A 24,296-nucleotide genomic window follows, 5' to 3' on the forward strand; every position below is an offset into this window, starting at 1 on the left:
CCATTTGAAGTGTTGAGAGTTTGGTTACCAGCATGAATGACAGGTCTACTTTGGTTGAAGGAGTGCAAAGCTTGTTCAGAACATGAAATTAATATGGATAGAGAAATCCGTCAAAAGGTGGAGGTTTCACAACCGAAAATGAAACAGTATTTTGATGATAAACAAGGTGACAAAACTGCGCATTCAAGAGTCAAGTAACATACAAAAAGGATCACCTACATTCCGAAAACCGGCCATGATTGATGCTGTTAAGGGTAATGCTGTCAGGATAAAAGGGAATAAATGGTGCAATTTAGGCAGGGTGGTAAAGGTGCGTGCGTAAGATGAAGATGTGTTAGAGGAGGATTCTCGAAACATATCACAAGCAAAACAAACCAAAAGTATTCTAGTACCACAAAACTTGTGTTACTAGCTCTATGATTTACGCGCTCAGTGGGGCCACTGATGTTTATTACTAAGCCCATTATTGCACGCTATGTGCGGTCACCGACATTCCTAAGTCCATGCACCACGGGGGTAAACAGACAGACGGTACTAGGTCTATTAGCGTAAATGCCTGCATTACACTGGTTAAGTGCAGAACCTAAAATATGGCAGACCTATTGGCTTTGCCGATGTGTATTTTATAAGGTGCTACCAATGGTACCACAGTCTTACAGATTTGTTAAGCTGAGAATAGAAGATATGTACATTAATAAATTTAGTAACCAAGTCTTGTTAGAAATGGTGTTCTCTGGTTGGCAGCGTTGTACCCTATCCAAATAGGGACCATTCCCTCTAGTGAGGGTAAGGTGGGATTACACTTCTAAAATAACCTCTGCTCACTCCCAGGGTAGCTTGGCACAAGCCTTCTGACTTATCTCAGAGGCACTGTGTAAAGCATTTGCACATAACACACAGTAATACAGTGAAAACACGACAAAATGACACCTCACCAGTTTTAGAAAAAAAGTCAATATTTATCGGTGTAAAACCAGACCAAAACTATAAAAATCCAACCTACTGTAATCAAAATCTGAATTTTGTGAGGAAAAACAAAAAATAGAGTTCCTTAAAGTTGATAGCTCCGTCCGGGGCTATCACAGTGTTATGAACAACAAATCCAACAGTTCAGGCCTGCCACAGACAAGCTATGGTGTGGGGATAACCGACAAAAAGTACCTTGGAAATGCAAAGTGTCATGGAACTCGCGATGAGCTCCGAAGTGGCATCGTCGTCTGCGTCAGTCCTGGAGGTTGGAGCAGGAGTTGTTGGGCCCTTGAAGTCACACGTGTTGCAGATCCAACTCCGTGAGGTTGAAGTTAGGAGCGCCAGTGTCAGCAGGCGTTGGGCTGTGTTGTGAAGTGGAGCAGTGCGGCGTGCGGTGCCCTCAGGTTGCGGGGCAGGCAGTGGCTCTGCGACAGCGTACAGCAGTGTCATTGAGACCAGGGCTGTGGTGCAAAGTGGGATGGTGCTCATTGCGGTGATAGCAGCTCACGGTGCAAACAGTGGCATCATCGTTGCTGAAGCGCTGTAGTTGGTAGATGATCTGGAGTCAATGATGCCGGCGTCAGTGGACTAAGGCTGTGATGTGGGACAGGGCAGTGCATTGTTTAACTTACAAGTGGTGTCCTCAGGACACGGTGCCGGAAGGGGCATCGATGGCGGCGTGCAGTGACATAGGCAGGGATACCATGGCAGAGATGTGAGGCGGTGCGAAGTGCGGTGCCCTCAGGTCACTGTGCAAGCAGCTCCTCGGTGGCGTCATCAGATGGCGTCATCGGTGAGACCAGGATTGTGGTATGAAACGGAGTGTCGCTTTTGGTGTTTCCTTTAGGTCACAGAGCTGGCAGCGGTGTCATTGATGGTGGTTTTTCTTCTGTTGCAGTACAAAACACACAGTTCTCAGTGCTGTTGGCAGATGAACCTGAAGTCTTTGATGTTCCTGAGACTTCATAAACAGGGTTCAGGCTGTACCTCAAGCCCTTGGAGAAACTCAAGCAATAAGCTGCAGAAAGTTCAGTTCAGTCCTTTCACTGCCCAAGACAGAAGCAGCAACTGCAAGCGAACGGATCAAAGCAACACACAGCAAAGGGTCAGTACTCCTCCTGGCAACTATTCCAGCTCTTCTTCTTGGCAGGTCCTTAGTGCAAAAGAGTTCAAAGGTCCCAATATTTAAACTACTTTTCCATTTGAAGTTAGTTTTAAGCAGCAAAAGTCTCTAAGCTCAATAAAAAACAGTTCTGTCCTCCCTGGTCCAGCTGCATTACAGGGGGTGGAGACGACAGACACAGCCTATTAAGGTGCTAGTGAAAACTCCTACCAGCAGGGCTCGAAAAATCTGAAACATGGTACTAGTCCTGCAGGTCTAGTACCTTGAAAAATCTCCTCGACCTAACAGTAACCTACTTGACCTCCGTCTCTGAAAGCGAAGCAAATGTGACAAGATAACAAGATTTAAAGTCATCTTTATTGCTCATTTGCTTTGTGAGCAATAAAAAGGCCTTTAAATCTTGTTATCTTGTCACATGTTCTCGTTTTCAAAGACAGAGGACAAAAGTTAGTATGTTTTCCTACTCGCCAGAAAGGGCGAGTAGGACCTAAAAATAGCTCGACCTCATTAAATTTACCTCGCAAATGCGAGTGGATTTGTCGAGCCCTGTACCACCACTCTAAATGCAGAAAGGTCTATCCAGCCTGGCTATGAGTCACCCAGGAAAGGCAGGACACAACTCAACCCCCTCCCTTGTGGCTGCCTAGAGTGAATGCACATCCCCAGCTCCTGTCACTCCAAAACCAGACGGTGAATACACAAACAGGCAGAGGCATACAGGATGGTTAAACAATAACATTCCCACTTTCTAAAAGTTGCATTTTTAAAAACACACAATTTAAACATCACCATTACTAAAAGAAGTGTTATTAAATTCTGAGCTCAGGGAGCTTAAAGTAAATTCCACTATCTTTTCCCCATTAGAAGTTACATTTGTAAAATGTTACAATGCAGCTCCAATGATCACCTATGGGAAAGACAGCCTTTCAATAGTGAAAAACGAAATACAGAGCATTTCACTATCAGGATATGTAAAACACACTACTGTATGTCCTACCGGTCACATACAGTACACCAGGGCCGGCTTTAGCGCTGGTGGTGCCCTGTGCGACAATGTTTGTTGGCGCCCCCACAATGACCACCTCCACCACAAATTATCTCACTAGCACCCTTTAACAGTGACCAAGTCTCCATAACCACTCTCTCTCAGATGCATTGAATTAGTTATATAGCACCACTCATACCAGTGTAGGGTGTCAGAGCACTTTGTATCACACACACACACTACAAAGAGACAATCAATCATACCTGTCTAAATCATACCTGTGTAAATCGGTGTATAGGAAATGTTACATAAACCAAAGGACTAAAAGTGTAGGAGTCACATGTTATCCATACTGGTATGCAGTATAGTTTAAGAGTGCTTGGTGTGGATAAGCACAAATTCAGGGCCTCATTTATGAGACTCCTTGCGCCTCCGGAATGTCATTTTTTGTGACGTTCCGTGGCGCAGAAGCCTGTGTGATATTTATCAGGCAGCACCCAGCCACTTTTCTTGGCTTAATGCTGCCTTATAAATATCAGACCCTTGTTGCTGGGGGCGTTCCCTGCAAAATCCATGGCCTTTTGACACTGCCCCAGATTTATGAGAAATCGTAAATTTGAGGCAGCGCCAAAAGTTTACGCCTCCCCATGGGATGCATAAGGGAGGCGCAACGAGGAGAAATATCTTTATTTTAGGTCTCGCCTGACCCAGCGCATGCGCTGGTCTGGCGAGACTTATTGAAAGGGCTCCAAAATGTGCTGCCAGCCTAGAGCTACAGTGCATGCGCGCGGGCGCGCACATCACGCTTTACCACGATTACTTTCACTTTTGCGGCCGCTTTGATGTTTGATGGTGATGGCGAGACCTATTGGCTATGCCAATGCTTGTTCCTTTTTCTATGTAAAGAGGACAAAGCCTCTCTGATTATTTTTGTAAAGAAAGTTTTCCTTCCTGTACAAAAATAATCATCCCTGCAACGCAGGCACCCTTGCACCTTGGTACAAAGGTGCCTGAGTTGGCGCACGGCAGCCCATTGTGCGCCGGCGCAGGGGAAAAGGATAGGAATGCGCCGTATTTTATAGATACGGCACATTCCTGCCCTTTCCTTTTGCTGTAGGGAAGCGCAGCAAGAAGGCCTGCTGCACTGCCATGCAGTAAAAACTCATAAATGAGGCCCTCAGAGTCGAAAAAGAAACAGCATAGTTGGGAGTTTTCTTTAATAATAAGAATGGATTTCTAGCCAAATTAACCCTTTTTGCAACATTAATCAATGCTCTAATGTATGCTGTGCAGTGTGTATGCAGTTCTATAATGAAAGTTAATAGCTCACTGTTGTATTAAAAGGACTTTAAGTTAGAATTGCAAGTAACAAAAGGATGTCTTTTTTAAAAGCAGTAACCTGCTAATATGTTTACATTATATGCACTCCGTAATCCAGGAAGATAATTAATCACACGAGTTATCTTGACATTTATGTGAGGCCTAGTAATTGCCGGAGGAAAGGAACGCTGCAGCAGGTGCTTTAGAAACATAATAAACTTGCAAACACGGCGCCCCGGGAAGCCAGCACCCGGTGAGATGGCACCAGTCGCACCGCCATAGAGCCGGCCCTGCACTTCACCCTGCCCACGGAGCTAACTTGGACCTACGTTAAGGGTGACTTACATGTAGGACAAGGGAAGATTAGGGTCCGGCAAGTGGGTGCCCTTGCCAGGTCAACATGGCAGTTAAAGATGCTTGCAGGCACTGCGGTGGCATGTCTGAGACACCTCTGAAAGACAACTTGTGTGGGTGGCACAACCAATGCAGCAGGCCTACTAGTAGCAGTTGATTCATAGATCCTGGGCACACGTGCACATTACTAGGGACTTACCAGTAACTCAAATATGCCAATCATGGATAACCAACCATAACATAATTTACATGGAGAGCATATGCACTTTAGCACTGATTAGCAGTGGTAGAGTGTCCACACCCCTAAAACCAACGAAAAATGAGTCAAAAACAGGAGGTCAAAAAGCAAGAAAGTCTGGGGATAAACCAGCTAAAAATGCCAGGTCTAACAAGTCTTCAAAATTAAAAACAAGAATCCTCTTGCTTCTCTTTATGCAACTCAGCATAAAGCTGTGTCAAAAATAATGCCGTTCCAGAAACCACTTTTAAAAAGTGTTGATGGCAGTAAAGGACAGGAGTCAGCCCCAGATCACGAATCAGTTTGGTACCCTTTCCAAACCGGTTCTTCATCATCCTCTGGACTATAACAGGGATCCTCTGCAGCATTGTGCTATTTTATAAGTGCCATAGGTGTTGGGTCTATGTTATATCGAATGTCTTATTTATGTGCCAGCTGTGTGGAAAGAGCAAGAAGTTGATATGGTAGATGCTATTTTATTCAGTGGCCTATTATGGCTCTGCTTCCTTGTAATATGGTAGGGTTTAACAATTTCTTCAGGCCCACAACATTTTTCGAACTGAAACTCTTAGTAATTATTTGGACTTGGACTGCGGTTGGGCGTTTATCAGTATGTGAAGATTTGCACAGACTTCAATGCACTACCCTTACATAGAATGCCTTGCTTTCCTTAGCCGCTACTGAACACAAACTTATCCTGGTGTCAAACGACCAATCCTAGTCAGACAAGATTGGCTCATCCCTCTCTAGTACAGGAATACATTAAAATAATACACTTGTGCCTAAGTAGGATGACAAAGCAATCTTAAGATTGTGTATTAAAAAAGCCCTGTGGAAGGTAAGGAATTGGGATACACATTAGGACTAAAAGTGCGTATGCAGAAGAGCAGAATAGTAAAAGCTGGGTAACTGAATTCAGTATAATGTATTCTGCCAACTTGTGAAACAACATAACACAGCATGTAGGTATGCATGTATGCTTATGTTATTTCTATAGCTTGAACCTAGTTAAAAGGCAGCGAGCACTGTACATGGATAAAGGCAAACTTAAAGTCAGTAAGTCAGGAAGCAGAGTTGTGGAGAGTTAATGCATCATCTTTTAGTATTCTTTTAAGAATTGAGTCGTCAACTCTTTCCTAAATTGGAGCTCCGTTGATGTGGTCCAGATTGATACGGGGATGTTGTCCCGGATCCTGGGCCCATAGATGAAAAGGGCCTGTTGTCTAATTTTTTCTTTTTTACACTTCTTAGACTGCAGTCTGATTGTGTCCTAGCTGCCATGTGCCCTGAACCACCAGAGATGGTAAGCTTGTCTGCAAGATAGGCAGGGGTGCTGGTCATGATGGCTTCATAAATGATGTAGCAGCTTGTGAGGAGGGTGCAGGTTTGCAAGGGGAGCCTATGGATTTCCATCAGGAAGGGGATATTGTGATCATATTTCATCAGGCCCTGGATGAAACATGCTCTAGAGTGTCGGAAAGTCCTAAGGAGTGCCAATGTGGAGTCTGGCAGGCCATGGAATAGGGCAATTGAATCAAGCTTTATTCGGTATATAACATACAACCATAAAAGCATTCTAATAATAAAAATAGCTTCCTTATTAGTCACTGTAATTTTCACAAACAATTCAATACATTAATACTCCATCTTTGGTTTTCTGTACTTAGTACTACTCCATTATTAGTCACAGTAAGTATATAGAAAATGATAATGTACACCTATTAAAAACAATTCAATGCATAATAATACTCAGGCTAAAAGAGTATGAAATACATCTCTACCTTAAAAAGCAATAGTTATATAAACTTAAGAGTCACAGTCACAATACAAAGTGCAGTGCTTGATAATACTTCATCACAATTAATAATCACAATAATCAAGCAGACAAGACTATAAAGGGGTAGAGCGAATAGGTACAATACAATGGTTGATTTCTAACAGGAATATATAGAGCCTTAACAAATATTAAGAAGCCTACTTGCTTTCATAAGTAATAGGGCAATTACCACCACCCAGATGCAGGAGTACAAGGGCTTGAACAGCCGTTCTGAAGTAAATTTTTTGAAGAAACTGTTTGACTTTCTTTAGAAGCGAAAGCTGGTTCCATGTTTTTTTTTGGAAATGTGTTCTTTGAGAGGATGATGTCCAGGGCGATTTAGATTTAACGAAAGTTGAGGTCCTCAAGGGTTATGTCATTGAGCCAGGTTTGTACTAAATCTTGTTTGTTGTTTTTGGTAAATAATCGGAATTCAGTCTTGGTTCGGTTGAGCTTCAGGTAGGCACTGGACATCCAAACCCGGTTGATATGCTAGCAGTATTTGAGGCATTGGATGTCTGAAGCAGAAGATACTTTCAATTAAAGTCGTGTATCATCAAAACAGTAGTGATTCATATAAACCAATGGGAAGTGGGGGGTATATAGATAAAGAGCCACAATCAGAACAAAAAAACACAAATGCCACCAAATATGTTTTGTTGCATTAGCTTGTATTCTCAACAGTCTTAAAGAATCATTCTACACTTGAAGCATGTTGTGGTATACATCATTATATTAATTCAAAAATCATCATTGAACAAAGGCATCACCAAAATGTTTAACATCATACATTAATGTTGCAGTGATACAGTATTATCAAGTGATAAAGAAAGACGCATGATTATATTTCCAGATGCCCTGAAGAAGCAGCAGTACAACCGCGAAACACGTTTTGGCATTCACAGCATAGTGACAATTGCAGGATTGGCTTCCTATGTATATTACTCCTAGCAATTGGCAGATCTCCTGTACAAACAATATGAATGTAATTTGAAATATTTTTCTCCGTATCTACATGCATATTTTGATGGTTTCTAAACAATGATGGTGATGACTTTGTTCAATGATGATTTTCGAATTACTATAATTTATCTATACTCCCCCCTTCCCATTGGTTTATATTGTAACTTGTGTGTCAGTAGGATAACTGGCATTGTAGGTGAATGCACAGGGCCATTGTCCTTGGATTATCCACAATATAAAGCATATTGGTGAATAAGGAAGCTTTCATCTGCGAGTAGAGTACCAAGCAATTCCTTGTAAAGGTTGAAGATGACGGGAGACAGAATGGAACCCCTGGGAGATTCTACACAACAAAGATATTTTGTGACCTAGAGGTACTCATGTGAACAAACTGGTGTCAGTTGTAAAGGTAGGAGGAGAAACAGTACAGAACACTGCTGGTGAATCCCATTTGCCCCTCAATGGTGCATATGTGAGTGGTTAGTTCAGTGTATCCACAGCAGGTGTGAGGTCCAGCAATTTCAGGAGACAGGGGTCATCGTCTGTGGTCAAGAGGGTATCATCTATGACGTCTAAGATGGTGGTCTCTGTGCTGCAGTGTGCTCTGAATCCAGATTGGTATTCATGAAGGACATTAACAGATGGTACTGCAGTCACACAAATGCTATAAGCGATTGGACTCAATCAAAACAAACCTAAAATAATATATATACACTTGTTTTATGAGAAAAGTGTGTGGAAACTCAGATTACAAAATGAGGAGGGGTTAAGCCTTTGGGGACTGCACTTTTAGCAACATGAAGTGACATATTGTGTGACTCAAAGGCTCACAGAAAAACTGGTAACATTCTGGGAGACTTACTAGAGCAGATTGTCTTTCCACAACGGTCTACTAAACAGAAAACTTTAGGATGTGAAGACCAGACTGGTATGCAACAATATGTATGTTTACAATTCATAGGGCAAACCTAGACTATTTATTTCACAGTGAAAAGGTTCTTTGTCAGCCTACCAGTTCTGAAATTCTGGTTGATTATGAAGAGTTATAGATCCGCTTCAGGCTAAATGTGTTAGAAAGTAAGGGTGCTTAAAAAAAAAGTAACTTAGGATGTGACCCCACATTGTCATATGTCTGGAACAGGAACAATTAACTGTTTCAAGAAGGGCTGTGATGGGAAAAGTGGTTATCAGTAGCCCATATAAACACAACCTAAAGTGACTGCTCATATCAAAGTAAGAATCCCATTGAGACTTTATTCCTAACCCTAAATTTCTAATAACATATTTTCTCAATGACTGCCCTTCTTCAAACAACTCATCGTTCCCGTTCCAGACATGGGATGGGGAGCTGGTTCCAGAACCAGTTTTGCATAGCTTAGAAGGAGGGGACTACTAATTTCCTCATTTCCCTAAGCATACCGATCGCTGGCACACAGCTACCTCCAAAGTTAGAAAGCCTGCGCCATCTTGGATTCCCCCTAGAATAGTGCATTCATGCCAGTTTGCAGTAAAACACACAGGATGTGCTGCAAAAGTGGGTAGGGTTGCCCTTAGGAACTTTTTCCTAATTTGTTAGGGAGTGTTTAGGAGTGACCCCCACCGACCGGCTATTGAACTGTACTAAAACGGGCGTCACCACCAGACCCTGAGAACACTTTCTGGACCTATAGCAGAAGAGAAGGACTACACCTCCTAGTTGAGACTTGTGATGAGACCTGAAGGACTGGGCCTGCTTCCCTTGTAACCAAGACAAAGAAGCTCTCCAGGGGTCAGTTGGCTGAACTCCTGTATGGCTACAGGGACACAACAAGCTGCAAGAGTCCTTTGTCTTTAAGTGCCCTCCTAAAACTGTTGTAACTGGACCTGGACTGGACCCCGCTAGTGCCCTCGGTTAGTGTTAGTTCTGAACCTTAAATACTGGCCTTGAGAATCTGGGACCCTTGGCAGTGTCCAGAAGGCCTTCTCCAGCACCCTCTGAAAAGGTGGGACTTTGAAACGTTTTGGACTTCCAGACCTTTGGAGGACTGGAACCAACCACCCATGCCAATCTGCCCAATGTGCAACCTCACTGGGCAAGAAAACCAAGTTGGTCCTGCATTAAGCTTTTTGCTGCCTGAATATCCAGTTCAGCTGACCCTCACTGCAAGCCTATCAGACTTTGGTGCCACTGTCCCAGATACAGCCTGCTGCCTAGCCCTACTATAGGAATTCAAGCGCCAAAAAACAGACTCAGTCCAATGGTAGAAATTTTGACCGGGCAAAGGCGCAGAAAGTATCCGACTGACATGAGGACTTCTCTGGATGTAAAATATGAACTTTTGCTGCTCTCAGATTTTCCAGCCATAACCAACAGCTTCAGGTGTCCTCGTCCAATGGCAATCCAGCTTTGAAAGGACTTTCTTGGATACAGCTTGCAACCTTGCCCTTGCTGGAGGATTTCGACTTCCATTTTAGGAACTAAGTCAGAAGGTTACAAGGATGAACATGCTTGCTGCGCGCTCCATTGTGATCGGTCTGAAATCGCACCTAGGTCCTGGTCACATTCCATCAGTATCTCCTATTGGCTCTTTACTTTTTCTTGGTGCTTTTTCCTTTTTATCTTTAAAACTTTGTGTATGGTTACCCTAATTAGATTTTTGTCATTTTGGTGTCATTTTGTTTATTACATTTTATCCTATTATTTATAAATTGGAGTGAGAAATGTATCGTGATGTGTTTTTGACTTGTCAGAACCCGAAATACAACTCTTGTCTCTCACTGCACAACACCCCAGAGTTTTACGCATAAGAGCATTAGAGGTACCTGAACATCTGTGTTCGTACCTGTTGAAGTGTGATGCCCACCAAGGAAGAGTGAGATCTTAAAAACAGACTGCATAAACACTAAAGCAGATTAAGAAGCCTTGAGTGGGAAGGAACATGAGCAGTGCACTCTGCAGAATAGGATACCCATGGTGGATGAGGACCCCATCTCAAAGGGAGTTTTAGAGGACTACCAGCCCTAAGGTGCTGTACAGCAGTTTAAAATTAAACATAAAATGACTGGGGAAATGTTGTCTGCTTACAGAAACAGGAGATGGCTCATACTATTACGACTCCTAGAAGACTGCATAGCGATTGTCCATACCTCAATCTGTGTGATTTTATGTGTAGTATTGCACTGTGCAGCAGACTACAGAACTTTCCTTTTTTATAAGACAACATATTAGCTGGACATTGGCATATTATATGTTTTTTTTTATATTCTGCTGCATTCTGATCCTCTAGCCCCACTCCACCTCCCTGAATAAGTCTTGGGCTACTCTGCTTCTCTATCCTGAGTGTTAAGTGCTTAACTGGAGGACTTGGTAATCAGTCATCAATCCAATAGTAGGTCAGGCCCAAAGGTAGCAGAGGCTAACTATTCCAATTGTCAAAATTGGAGCCTAGTAGCCCAACTTCCTGTGGTTCCGAACCAGTTACAACAATATGATTGTGGCCATGCATTGGCCACAGACTACAAGTTACTTAACTGCTACAATTCAGTCTTGGAGGTTTACATATCTGAAGCCCATGACTGTTTAAGCAATATAGGATAGCGCTGTTCACAGCTTTCCACTTTCATCATCTCAACCTTTTAAAAAAAAGACGCAACAAAAACCTCCATAAAGGTATTAGGACCATGAAGATTAATTACCCCAAAGTCTCCAACAACATAAAAAGTAACCGCTTGCATATCGTCTGAAAAAGAGGCGCTTCCTTATTGTAGGAACTGATTCTCTAGTTGTTTCCAAACAGAAAGATAAATATATGAAAATGGCAACCATTACCTTGTTTTTATTCTCAGAAAAAGAGAATATTGTAGGGACAGCATTGTCATTCAGCAGCTTGTTGTTACACTCTCTTTTAAAACAGTCGGGTGTGAAATGCTCTGAACAAATGCTACTGTACTTGGTTGGTTTAAAGTGGTTTCTCCTTACTGCAGCTTCCCATTTCTCGCAAATCTCTGGTCGGGTAAGAGGGAACCTGTGCAAAAAAATACAGCTTTAGTTTTGTGAAACTATGCACAATTTGACCTGTGGCGTTGTCCCTGTGTAATCAGAAGCACAACATTGCACTACACTTTACAGGAGTACAGCATTGTAATATGAACAGTTTACCACTTATGTAAATACACCTGAGATTTTTCCACCCATCCAGACTGACAGGAGAAAATGTTTCAATCTATCCGAACCACTGATATGGTTTTCTGAGTGGATAAACCTAGAGTTTAACCACAATAAGCATTCCAATCGTTATATTTAAATTGACTATGCTATTAAAGACATAAAGCAAGTGTATGCAAATAAGATTAGCTATCATTCTAAAAATAGACAGAACACCATGAATGGCCAGACCACGTCTCCTCTGAACTGCTGGGTATAACCAGAAGAGGATTAGGAGCACTTGTAGTACTTACTGTAGTGTCGTGAGACTAAGGGGCCAATTCCGATCCGGGTCGGAAAGCACTCCGACTGAGTCGGATCCGGAGTGTTTTCCGACCGAGCCGGACCCCTACAGTCCGACCGAGCGAGTTCGATGCGGCCGCATGCTGTCGGACTCGGTTCGGTTGGACTCCCATAGAAGTCAATGGGAGCCGGTTGTACGACGCGTACATGCGCTCCCATTGACTGAATGGGTACGTCTCGAACAAGTGCATCCCCTACAGTGGGTACGCGTCGGTGCCATCTTCGCCGTACATGCCTGTGTTGGGGAGACCCATAGGTCTCCCCCTGTGTCCGAGTCGTAGGGCTGCGGGTGTCAGGGGGTCCGACGCGGACCCCCGAAGTCCGACTCCGGGAGCTTTTGCGAGCCGGACACTCTGGCTCGCATAGGCTGTCCGACGCGTGCATCGTACTGGCTCGGTTGTAAATCGCATCCATTGCACGCCACGGTTAGCTTCCGACCGAGACGTACGGAGCGGTTTGGACCCGGAAACAACTCGGTTGGTGAATCTCATGTAGCTCGCATCGTACTTGCTCGCTCGTACAGCTGTACGAGTCAGCCGGAAAACACGCGTACGGCTCGTAGTTTTTCCGGCCGGATCGCATTCGGTGCCCTTCTGACCCGGATCGGAATCGGCCCCTAAGTGTGCTAGGACTCTTGCAGTTCTGGGCGGACTAAACAGAGGAAGTACATAACTTGCTGGGAGGAGTGAAGGGATGGTTATTAAGGGTTAGGACGTAGTCATAGAGCGCGTATGTATGCTGAGGAATAAAGACGTACAATCCATAGCTGTACCCGGGCTAGAGAGGACGCTATACTTACTAGTCATGGAAATCAAAGAGGGCTAAAAATCTCATCCATTTCTTAGCCCCAGTAGGGTGATCATGCTTCACTGCAGTACGCGTACAGCCTATTTAAAAGGTGAAAATCTGCACTGCAAAATGCCTGTCCTTGTTTATCTGCCCCATGTACAAGGACTGCAATCTGTTGCATGAACAACAAAGCCACTCTGTACTGGGTGGTGACTATAAAAGTAGTATCTAGCGAGAATGCCGGAGTGGTTAATTTGCCCATACGTTGCCTATTGGAGACGTCTCTGTTGTGTGTGGCTTAGTAATATTTTTGACCTGCATGGCTTAGTTGGGCATTCTGAACAATAATGCATCAATTTGTGGAGGGGCGTGTACCATGCATAACTAAGTGTAGTTGTCTGCACTACCCGGGGCACAGAACCCCTACACAATGCATGCACAACACTCTTTCGGTCTCTTTTCCCGTTCTCTTGTCTTCTCTTCCCATTGCCACACAGCACACAAAAAAGGCCTCAAATGAATATTGGATCCGGAGGTCCAGGGTACTTATTTACTGACTGACCTTAGTGCTGGGCCTCTACCTTTAGCCCAGTAAACTCCCAGCAGTTCCTATTAGTCTGACTAGGCAGGGGATTAATAAAATATATCCCCCCTAACATGAAAAATGTGTGCGTGTCGAGGCAGGAGATGCTCAGTGAAAAGACTTCCTGACGTGCCTACGCTTATTTCCTTTATTGTACGTAAAGTCTTATTTTTACTACAATATTAAACACTGCTGGAACGTAATCTTGATCCATAAAGAAGTGTTATGATTTGCCCTGGTATAGATTCAGGACTTGCTGGTGATCACAAACATTTTCAAGGTTGAACATGGAAAGCTGCGCCTGTGGTAGATTTCAAGTTGTGCTCCAGGAAAGGCTTTGTGAAATTCTGAATAAACAACTGCAGCATTTACACTATCATAGTTATACTTGGTGTACAGTTAGGCCAACTGAACTGCCAGCAATTTTGTAAAACATAGCAATGATCTGTTTTTCTCAAAGGGGGGGGTTGTTATTCCACAGAGAAACCCTTTTTCATAGATAACCATGAACTCTGGGGGTGTTCTATTCCACTATGCACCCCCGTACAAGAGATTAATTATGCAATTGACAGTTGCACACATCTCTGTGCATTCCCAAGGCATTTAAGTTTGGAGCGGTGTTTGTCAATACCCACACATTCACGTGCCAAGCCAAGAGATAGCACTACTCTACTACTGTAATCACTATTCAGAGGCTACCTGCACAAGCTAAATAGCTCTTCAAAATACTCTCTGCATTCCAAAAACCACATTGCATAGAAACTGACATTAAGCACATTCGAGCTCTATAGCTCCTTGGCAGATCACTTCGATACAAAAAGAGGCTTAAATACTCCTGCTCTTTAAAAGCAGGCAGTACCAATACCAAACTGCAAACCTCGCAAAATCATACTACCTCCACAACTTTACTCCTTTTAACTGCCAACTATAAAACAAACCAACGACCTAAGCGAACCTATAAACTTAAAAGGGTTTATCACAGAACCTTGCTTTCTGAATTAATTTGAAAACATTCTTCAAGAAAACTCTGATGCCATGCGAGCCAAAGTGCTCATCAATTCATCCATATCAATTGAAAAGTTCCTGAGCGACTACAAAGTATTTTACTTCAAACCCATAATAAAAAAAAGCCAAGGACGTGACCAAGCAGCACGCAGCCAAGGGATCGTTAGTATTCGAGAGCAGACCACCCACCGTTGATATAAAGATGAAGATATGAATTTAGGCACGGTCCTCAATTGGTTGAAATCCTAACTCAACAGTATCCAAATGGTCTTGTCAACCGATTTGCTCATCGCCATTCACTTCTCAAGCAGGTGTCCCACAACGCGCAACAATCACTCCTCTCCTCTTTTCTTTATACATGACCTAATTTCCTAAACATGTAAACTCCTTCAAGCACACCTGCTACCACAGTCCCCAGAGAAATGGCTTGACAACTGGTGTTCTTATCCATGCATAGGCTAAGGTGTGGGGGAGTTGCATCCTGCCTCTTTATGAACAAGATCAGAGACCAACCCATGTTCCTTCTTACCCAGAGCAGGCATGAAGCAATACTTTAGAACGAAACGCCTAGCATTGCTTATGCCAGCTGAGTGCGATGAGCAGCGGTGGTAAGTGTGATAAGTGAGTGCTGTGAGAGTGCACTGGGTAGCAATGGTTAGACTGGGGTGAGTGATGAAAAAGACACGTAGTAATGGAGAGTCTGAGGAGAGGTGTGCCCGTCTCCACTAGGACAGCTCAGCTGTCTTATTAGCTCCATTCTCAGAAACCACTCAATACTGCCCCCCACCACTTTAGCAGTCCAGCACTTCTCATGTGAGCTCTCCCAGTCCCTCCCGAGTAGAGCTTTCCCAACGCAGGTTCAGCGGACCGAACCATATGGAAGGGAAGCAGAAACATAAGCTATGTCTGAGGAAACACACTGATGAGTGTGAAATTTGCATTTTAGGGCTCAGATAGAGCTAGAGAGGCAGCAAAACAAACGTGATGCGGAGATTAACTGTGACAAGGCTGTCTGCCTTTTTGTGACATTCGAGTATGTAATGCAGTTTGTGCATGGTTATTTCTTCCTTAGTGCAGTGTCTCCCTATGCTGTGTTGCATAACTAGTCTATGCAACCCTGGCCCTTGGAACACTTTCCAAACTGTGACACACTAAGCTCCTCTGCACAAGGCCAGCACAGACTGGCTAAATGTCACCTCTTTAAGGACCTTTAGGACTTTTTTGATAACCCACCTTTGAAGCTAAGGTGGATTATCCTCAGGTGGGACGGCGTGGCCTTCCTGTCCTTGTGTATGCAAATTACGCTGTCTTTTCGGGCCAGAACTGAGAAGCGGCTCCAAACGTTGCTCAACTTTCTGTCCAATTTATGGAAGAGCAGGACTTGATGGTTAATAACTCTAAATCCTATATGATGTAAGTATGGTCTCAGGCGAGCAAGTCCTATATTTTTAAGGTCAGGTCTTCTCCGGTTCCTAGCACCAGTGTCTTTTCCTATCTGGGGTTTCTATCTGGGGTTTCTGCTTGATGTCAAGAAGAATTGGGGGCCTTTAAAAACTCGCAAGAAAAGTGATTTTATTCGGGCAAACGTGGCTATTTTTAACTTCGCCTCTAGATTAGGTAAAAGACCGGTTGAGGGAAAATTGCAGATCTATTGGCCAAGTACCTTGCTAAAGTGTTGTATGGCAGTGAAATATGGGGGCATACGGTCCTTGATGATCTTCAAATCTCTAAAAACATATTTTTTCAGACATCTTTCAGGGGTTCCTCAGGGTTCCCCCACCTTTATTGTCCATGAAGAGCTTGGTATGCCCGATCTCACTGATTTGTTGGCCTTCCGCCCTCTCCTATTATGGTTAAAAATTTGGCTTGGGAAGGATACCTCATTAAACAAACTGATTTGCTCATCTGTCAATCTTACAAATAACAAAAAAAACTTCCAGTGGGCCAATAACGAGAATTAGTATGAGTTAATGGTTTTAATTTAAAAAAAAAAAAAATCTTTCAGTTTATTCATTAAGTATTAACCTCTAGATTTCAACATTAAAAATTAATATAATCCATCAATCGATATTTGATCATAAAATAAAACATATGTTCGGTAGAATCACAGTCAATATAGTAATAATACAACAAGTGTGTTCAATAAAGGAAATTCCCCAATCTAAATTAATTTTGAATAATGAAGGGAAAAGGTGTCAGTTCAAGTAGACAATACAGAGTTCTTGTGAGAGAATCACTACGCAAGCATAAAGCCTTTGAGCAATAAGCTGTAAAGTATTCTCAGCTCAAAGATATCAGCAGACAATTAGCAAAATCTAAATAAGGTAGCTGTTAAACCTCTCACCTTTAGGGTGGCCTTTCCGAAAGGGTTTGCTTTGGACCTCCATGTTTTTGCTGTATCTTTTTGTTGGCCTTATGACTCTGAGCACTTTACCACTGCTAATCAGTGCTTATGTGCATGTGCTTCTTCACTCAACATGATTGTGAGTGATGTATACCTGATTTACCTATTTAATTTACTTGTAAGTCTCTTTAAAAGTTGCAACTCATGTACCCAGGGCCTGTATGTTAAATGCTAATGAGATGGTACAATGTTTTTAATAAAAACAAACCTTAGACACAAAATTCCTCCAGGGACAAAGAGATAGAACAATTACAGCAGGAGATCCTCCGTCTGAAAGATAAACACTTCGACCCGCAGTCATATGCAGAAGACTTGGAAAATTGTTCCCGCCGGAATAACATACGAATCCGGGAAGTCCCACATGAGGCGGAGGGCCGAGACAACGCTTTTGTTGTGGAGGAGATGTTCCGCACCATCCTAGACACCACCAGACCAAAAAAATCAAGCTTGACCTGACACACCGAGCGGGACCGAGAAGACCACCTCCAGCTCCTCCAGCAGACATACTCACGTGTGTTTGCGACTTCCAACTTAAAGAACGGATACTGCGCAAAGCCAGAGATATGCACCCAGTTAAATTTAAAGGTCACAAACCTCTGCTTTACCAAGATCTCGCTGCATCCATGCTACAAAAGTGGAGGGAGTTCCGCCTGGTCACGCTTCATCTACGGGCAAAAGAGGTGCCCTACTCTTGGGGCCATCCATTCCGCCTAATTTTCCAATGGGAAGGGAAAACGCACCACATCAGTTCGCTCCGGGAGGCCCGACAGCTACTGAACTTGGAGGACCACACCAGTAGCATGGACTCACAGCCCAACTACGGGGATGGAATCTGAAGGGACTGTAGGTGGAGGACAGTGAACCGATCTCCAAAACGCCTAGGCGTCGGACCTTGAAACGATCACTAGGGGGAGGAAGGCAGTTCTGGCGACCTTAGCGGAGGACTCGGGCCAACCTGAATGATTAGCACAAACGCAACTCTTAGCATTGCTCACAGAGGGGGATCCGAGACCTGCAATCCCACCTTCTAGCACCCCCGCCATCGTTGGTGGGAGAGGTACGACGGGGAGGACAACGGAAGGGATCCTGCTGACATCTCACGGCCAAATCCATGGGTCTAACCACCTGGGACATTCTACTCATTCATCAATTATTGTTTTTTGTTGTCTATCTTGTTCCTAAAGGGTATGTTACCTCCCTTTGTCCAGACAAATACACTAAGCACCACAAGACACACCTTAAGGCATCATGGTTAGCTCAACCCCCCCCCACAAGAGCTCAACCAGAGCCCTTCCATGCCCCTCGAAGTGACAAGCAATAGTCCCACAGCACCTTCCTAAATCTGCATAAATGACCCATTCACTTATCATAGTCTCACTAAATGTGAAAGGCCTCAACAACCCAATTAAAAGGCGAGCTATCATATCGTATCTGGAAAACTTAGGGGCTCACATATATCTTTTTCAAGAGACGCACTTACTTCCCGGGGACACAACTAGACTCCGATCCAAGGCATTCCCACTACAACTCTTCTCCTCAAACACAACAAAAGCTGTGGGTGTTGCCATCCTGATTTCTTCCAAATTCACAGGGAGGGTCGCCTCAAACTGGTGGAGATCAAGGGCTGATTACTGGTCTACTCGATACAGATGGGCCCCCACGTATTCACTATAGACACTGTCTATGCGCCCAACGAGGGGCTAGAGGGGTCCTTACGCAAATTAATAGCAGAAATCTCTAGATCCCAGGGCAGAATGATAATAATTGAGGGAGACCTTAATATAGTGTTCAATAATGTGGCAGACAGATTAGCCCAGAGACAGGGACAGTCAGGAGCCCTCACGGAAAACGGGAAACGCATGATAACAGACGCAGGACTGACTGATGTTTGGCAAATTTTCACCCCACAGACAGAGAATACACCTTCTACTCTCACTCTCACAAGACCTATGCTAGGATAGATTATTTCTTGGCCACAACACCCGTTCTACCCCAAGTACAGCAGATAACTATATTACCTCACACACTGTCCGATCACTTGGTAGTGAGCCTGACATTAGCCCTCCACAGCACCTATACCCCTCCACGAACCTGGAGACTCCGTGAAACGATGCTCCACCGTCCAGAAGTAGTAAAGCAAATAACAACCACAATAACAGACTATCTAGACACAAACGATAATCCCAACACACCAATTGAAACCTTATGAGACGCCCTAAAGGCCGTGGTGAGGGGGGAATTTATTGCCATAGCCTCATCGAACAACCAGTCGTAGGTAAAGAGAGACGCACTTACACAAAAAGTCAGGGAGCTAGAGCTCATACACCAGAGGACAGGTGCCCCAAGGATCTGGAGACAATTAGAGGCGGCCCGCGCCCAATTGGCAGGTCTAGGCCTAGACAGAGCGGAATATGCAGCGTTGAGGCTGAGGCACAATTTTTATACCACAGGACAGGAGTGGGAGATTGTTGGCCAATAAACTTAGAATACAGAGACAGGGCTCAGGGGTCCAATGGGTGACAGACCAAAAAGGCCAGGAACAGACTGCGGATCAGGACATCGACAAAACTTTTCGCCAATACTACGCGAAGCTCTATGAAGCGCAGCACCTCTCTAGGAACACCTCGTCCCAATACTTTACAGCGATTAACATAACAAAGCTTCAGACGGCTCAAGCAGACGCATTAGAGGCACTGATCAGAATAAAGGAGGTCATTACAGCGATCTCCAGGTTGAGGACGCTCAAATCCCCGGGCCCTGATGGCTTTTCCTCTCTTTTTCAAAAAACCTTCTGCTCTTCGCTGGCTCCAATGCTAGTGAGGGTCTTCAACTCTGTAGGGACCTCATCTACCCTGCCAAGCTCGATGCTGGAGGCATCGGTGGTGGTTATACCAAAGCCAGGCAAGGATAAAACACGCTGCTAGTCCTATGGGCCGATTTCCATCCTTAAGGTCGACTTTAAACTCCTAAAAAGGAATCCTAGCGCAGCGCCCCCCCCCCCCTCCTACCGGGGCTGATAGACCCAGACCAGGAAGGTTTCGTGCCTAGTCGCCAGTGCGCCAATAATACCAAGCGGCTTCAGGATATTGTGGATACGGCTCAGCGTTTTGATGGCGAGCGCAAGAATCCTGTCCATCGATGCAGAAAAAGCATCAAACAGAGTGCACTGGCCATATCTAGAGGACACCCTGAGGCTCTTCGGGATCCTGGAGAGTTTTCTGCGCTGGATCCTAAGCAGTTACTCTACCCCGACTGCAACAATCCAATTAAACCTTGCATCATCAGCCGCCTTCTCAATTCAGCAGGGGACGAGACAGAGGTGTCCCCTCTCGCCACTCGTCTTTGCTCTCTATATGGAGCAAATGGTCCAAAGGGTACGAGACAACCCGCTGGTGTCTAGGGCAAGGTTCGGCGGGGAGGATCAAAAGATCAGCCTATACGCAGACGACTTAGTAGCCACATTGGAGAACCCCCATATATCCTTGCCTGCCTTTCTGGCACAGCTTGAATACTTTTTACAGGCGGCAGGTTTCAAAATGAATGTTCACAACTCCTAGGCACTTAGCCTATCACTAGCGGCACCTACGCTAACAGCCCTGAAACACAAATATAACTTACAATGGGCCACGGAGGCAATACCATATCTAGGCATACAATTGCCTACTAATACGCAACACACTACCTCACCCAATTATACAAAGCTCCTCCAGCAGACTAGGGAACACTTGCGTAGATGGGGGCCATTTTCCTTATCAAGGCTAGGCTGCATTGCAGCGGTCAAAATGACAATTCTGCCGAAGATTCTGTTTCTCTTCCAGGCTCTCCCACTTGAACCCCCACCAGGAGTTTTACGTTCTTTGCAGCGGGACCTGGAACACTTTATATGGTGCAATAAAAAGCCAAGACTTAACGGAGACTGGGCTGCCACTCCCTGAGGGCGGAGCGAGGGGGGCTGGCCATTCCAAACCTGCAGGAATACTACTGGGCAGTACATTTAAGGACTTCCGTGGAATGGTCGCGCCCCGAATCTGAGAAGCACTGGCTTTTCATGGATAAGGTAGTAGCGGGGAGAACCCTGTGGGGGATTCCCTTCCTCAATAGAGAGCACAGCCCTCGCAGTATTCATCTGTCGGAGGTCACACGGGCTCCTATGCGAGTATGGGACAGGGTCTCCACCACCAGGGGACTGATGACTTTCCCCTCACCACTCACCCCTATCGTGGGACACGCAGCCTTCACACCGGGTCAAGCGACAAAGTCCTAAAACCAGTGGTCCGAAGAGGGTCACCATTCTATCGGCCATTTCTTTGACGTAGAGGGCCTATCAACCTTTGACGATTTCCGTTCACAGCACAACCTCCCGGAAACCGAACGCTTCTGATACCAACAGATTAGGCACTGGGTATTGCAACCTGGGGCGCGGGAAAAGGCACAAAGACACCTCACTTTTTTTTTTTTTTTTAAATGGTTGGTAACCAAACTTACAGACTCCTGTCTCATCACGGAGTTATACAGCCTACTAAGAGAGGTTCCCATTGACGCTAAATCCCCTGGGCAACAACGGTGAGAAGTCTCACACAGAAACAATGGACTGACATATATTACATATATTACAGAGCCCGCCACACTGCCCGCAACGTCGCTAGTATGGACACTGCAAGGAGAGGGAGAGAGATTTTTGTGCAAAAATACTTCACAAATTGCCTCTTTTGATAAGCCTGGCTGCTCTGCGCAAAGCTGCCAGAGGGTGAGCACAGGTTATCTCAGGGGTGCATCTAGCTTACTCAGACTAGAGTGGTAGGTTCTGCCTGGCTTGGGTGTATATCTTAGCCAACCAGAATCCTCATTTCTAACAGTAGCCTCTCATGAAGACAGGCACCAGAAACCCAAAAGCAAGTCTCCGGTCAGGGAGTTGGGGAAGGAATCCGCCTCGACTCTAGCAACAGGCACTAATATGAACACACAATATTCTATGCTGCAACATTATTTCCTTTCTTCTGCCTCCAATAGAATATCAGCAAACTCCTGGGAATAAGTAAACTCCTAATTTTCTCACAGGGGCACAATAGACTTTCAGACATTAAACTTTGAAAAATTACATCATTGATATTTTGCTGTCCATACAGTTGTTCCCAAGAATCATCCTTCCGGTCACCTAGTCACCTCCTGTTGCGAACTCGCTAAATAAGTTGTCTAATACATAACAAATGCCAATTCACTAGCTAGCAGAATGCTTCTAGAAAACTGCATTTGTAGGAGAAAAAATTGTGCACAAACAATTATTCAATGTGAAAAACAGGACTTACAGTGTTAATGAATTGTTTTTCAATTATCATGGCATTGACCGATAGGTTATCTTAAATCAGCACTTTTATTCATTTGTGGGCCTATAACAGTTCGGTATGATTATCTACTACAAATTTAGCATTTAACATATGATTTATTTGAACGTAAATTTGGCACATTAATGCAAGCATGTTGTCAGCGTACAAAATATGCGTCAACACATCGCTGTTCAAAACTTGTATATATGTGCATGTATGAAATTCTTTACAATTTTCTCTGAACCCACACATGCTGCGACAACGTTTGCATACCCTCAGGCTTATACACACAACAAAAACATGCTCCTCATATATGCCACACTGCACTCACCATCATCATTATCTTTATTCGGTCAAAGTTGTCCTTGAAAGCACAATAAAATCATATACAGAAAATTTCAACTTAAAAAAAAAAAAAATCATATTAAAGTATCACGTATAAGCTAACATATTTTAGCCTCCTTGAAATGATAAATAAAATAATACAATGGCCCTTTACAGTTGAACGTACCCAAATTTCACATTGCCTAAAGGAATCCCCTGGTGCCAACCAAATCTATACTAAGCAGTTAAGGGAAACCTGCATCATAATCAAACGGCTCACAATCCATATTTCTTCTTTAATCTTAGCGCTTGAGTGATAACATTCAGAACAGCAGAGCACATCAAAGGAGACTCAAGACGCTGTAAATAGTGCACACCCTCATTATGGGTATTAAAAGATCCTCTGCTGAGTATAGGGCAAAGGAACCTTTTTCTAAAAGAGGTATGTATAGGTGCAAAATAGCATAAAGAGCTTAGTTGACTGAAGTGGCCTCCTGTCACATGAGCTGCACAGTTATACGCAAACCAAGTGCCAGCAATAGGGAAGGCCACTAGGAAATGAATTGTGTTCACTCTTAAGTGTGCAAAATACAATCTGAGTTCCTATGCCTTTATCCATGTGGCTGCCTCCAAGTGTTGGGTGGTTGAGAGCGCAACGTGTGATTGAATGGTTACCCTATCAAGTGCTTTCATGATCCTCGCATCCTCTTTATTTATAAAGAACTTTTTTCTGGAACTTACAACATGCATTAATAGTACCTGGATTTTCAAAAGACTGCTCAATCCTAGTTCGTGAAAGCTGTTTTTAACATATTTGATCCAATAGACAGTCCTCTACTATTCTACGGGAAAAAGCAAATTCAGGTGTGGACCACATTTTGATCCATAGTAAAATAAGGGCCAGGCCTACCCTATCTACTAGGAAGCTTACACCCAATTCATTGTGTGTTAAAAGGCTCGGAGTAGATTTTGGGGTTCCTAGTAACCTATTTAAAGATGCATTCACCACCACCATTAGGGGTTTAGCTGCTGTGTACCCCCAAACACCATCCCTGCATGTACCAGTAGCGAGGCTTTTACTTTTATAAAGCATGGTCATTTCTTTTGCGGGCTTATGTCCTAGTTTCTTGGCAAACCTAAAAAATTATTCGCACGACACCTCCATGGACTGAGCCCTCTGGGTTAATAATCTTTGCCGCTTCATCTTGTCATTGAGTAAGGTACCCAGGTAACTAAAAAATGTTGTCTTTAAAACTGGAATGTCCCCAATAAAAAAACTTTATTCAACCAGGTATTTATTTATTGGCCCACAATTCTTAACGCAAGATTTTGTATGGTTAACTTTCAAATTCAGCCTCTGAATAAAATTATTAAAACCATCTGAGAGTGCTTGTAATCCGTTTGCTGTATGGGCTATTAAAACCACGTCATCCGCATACAAATGTACGAGAACTAGACATGAGCCAATTCTGGGGATGTCAGGTGTGCAAGAGGATAACAAGCATTGGCATAGCCAATAGGTCTCGTTTTTGGGACCTTATTAAGTATTTAGTTATGCAGCACAATATCCTTGGAGCAACAACATCAACTGTTGCATGGGTAATCACTTATAA

At 43.9% G+C, this 24,296-nt stretch overlaps 1 protein-coding gene across 3 annotated transcripts in view; it reads right to left on the reverse strand.

Annotated features, from left to right (window-relative positions):
• THAP1 (THAP domain containing 1) overlaps nt 1–24,296 on the reverse strand; it is a 119,283-nt gene that overhangs the window by 32,995 nt on the left and 61,992 nt on the right. For all 3 annotated transcript variants that reach the window (XR_014971896.1, XM_085636618.1, XM_085636619.1), the window contains exon 2: nt 11,577–11,772. Coding sequence is in view for 2 of the 3 variants with exons in the window: in XM_085636618.1 (XP_085492744.1) it covers nt 11,577–11,772 (196 nt within the window). In the remaining variant the exon portion in view is untranslated. The remainder of the gene's footprint in view (nt 1–11,576; nt 11,773–24,296) is intronic.

The sequence above is a fragment of the Triturus cristatus genome, chromosome 2_1 (genome assembly GCF_964204655.1).
Source record: "Triturus cristatus chromosome 2_1, aTriCri1.1, whole genome shotgun sequence".
NCBI classification, from domain to species: domain Eukaryota; kingdom Metazoa; phylum Chordata; class Amphibia; order Caudata; family Salamandridae; genus Triturus; species Triturus cristatus.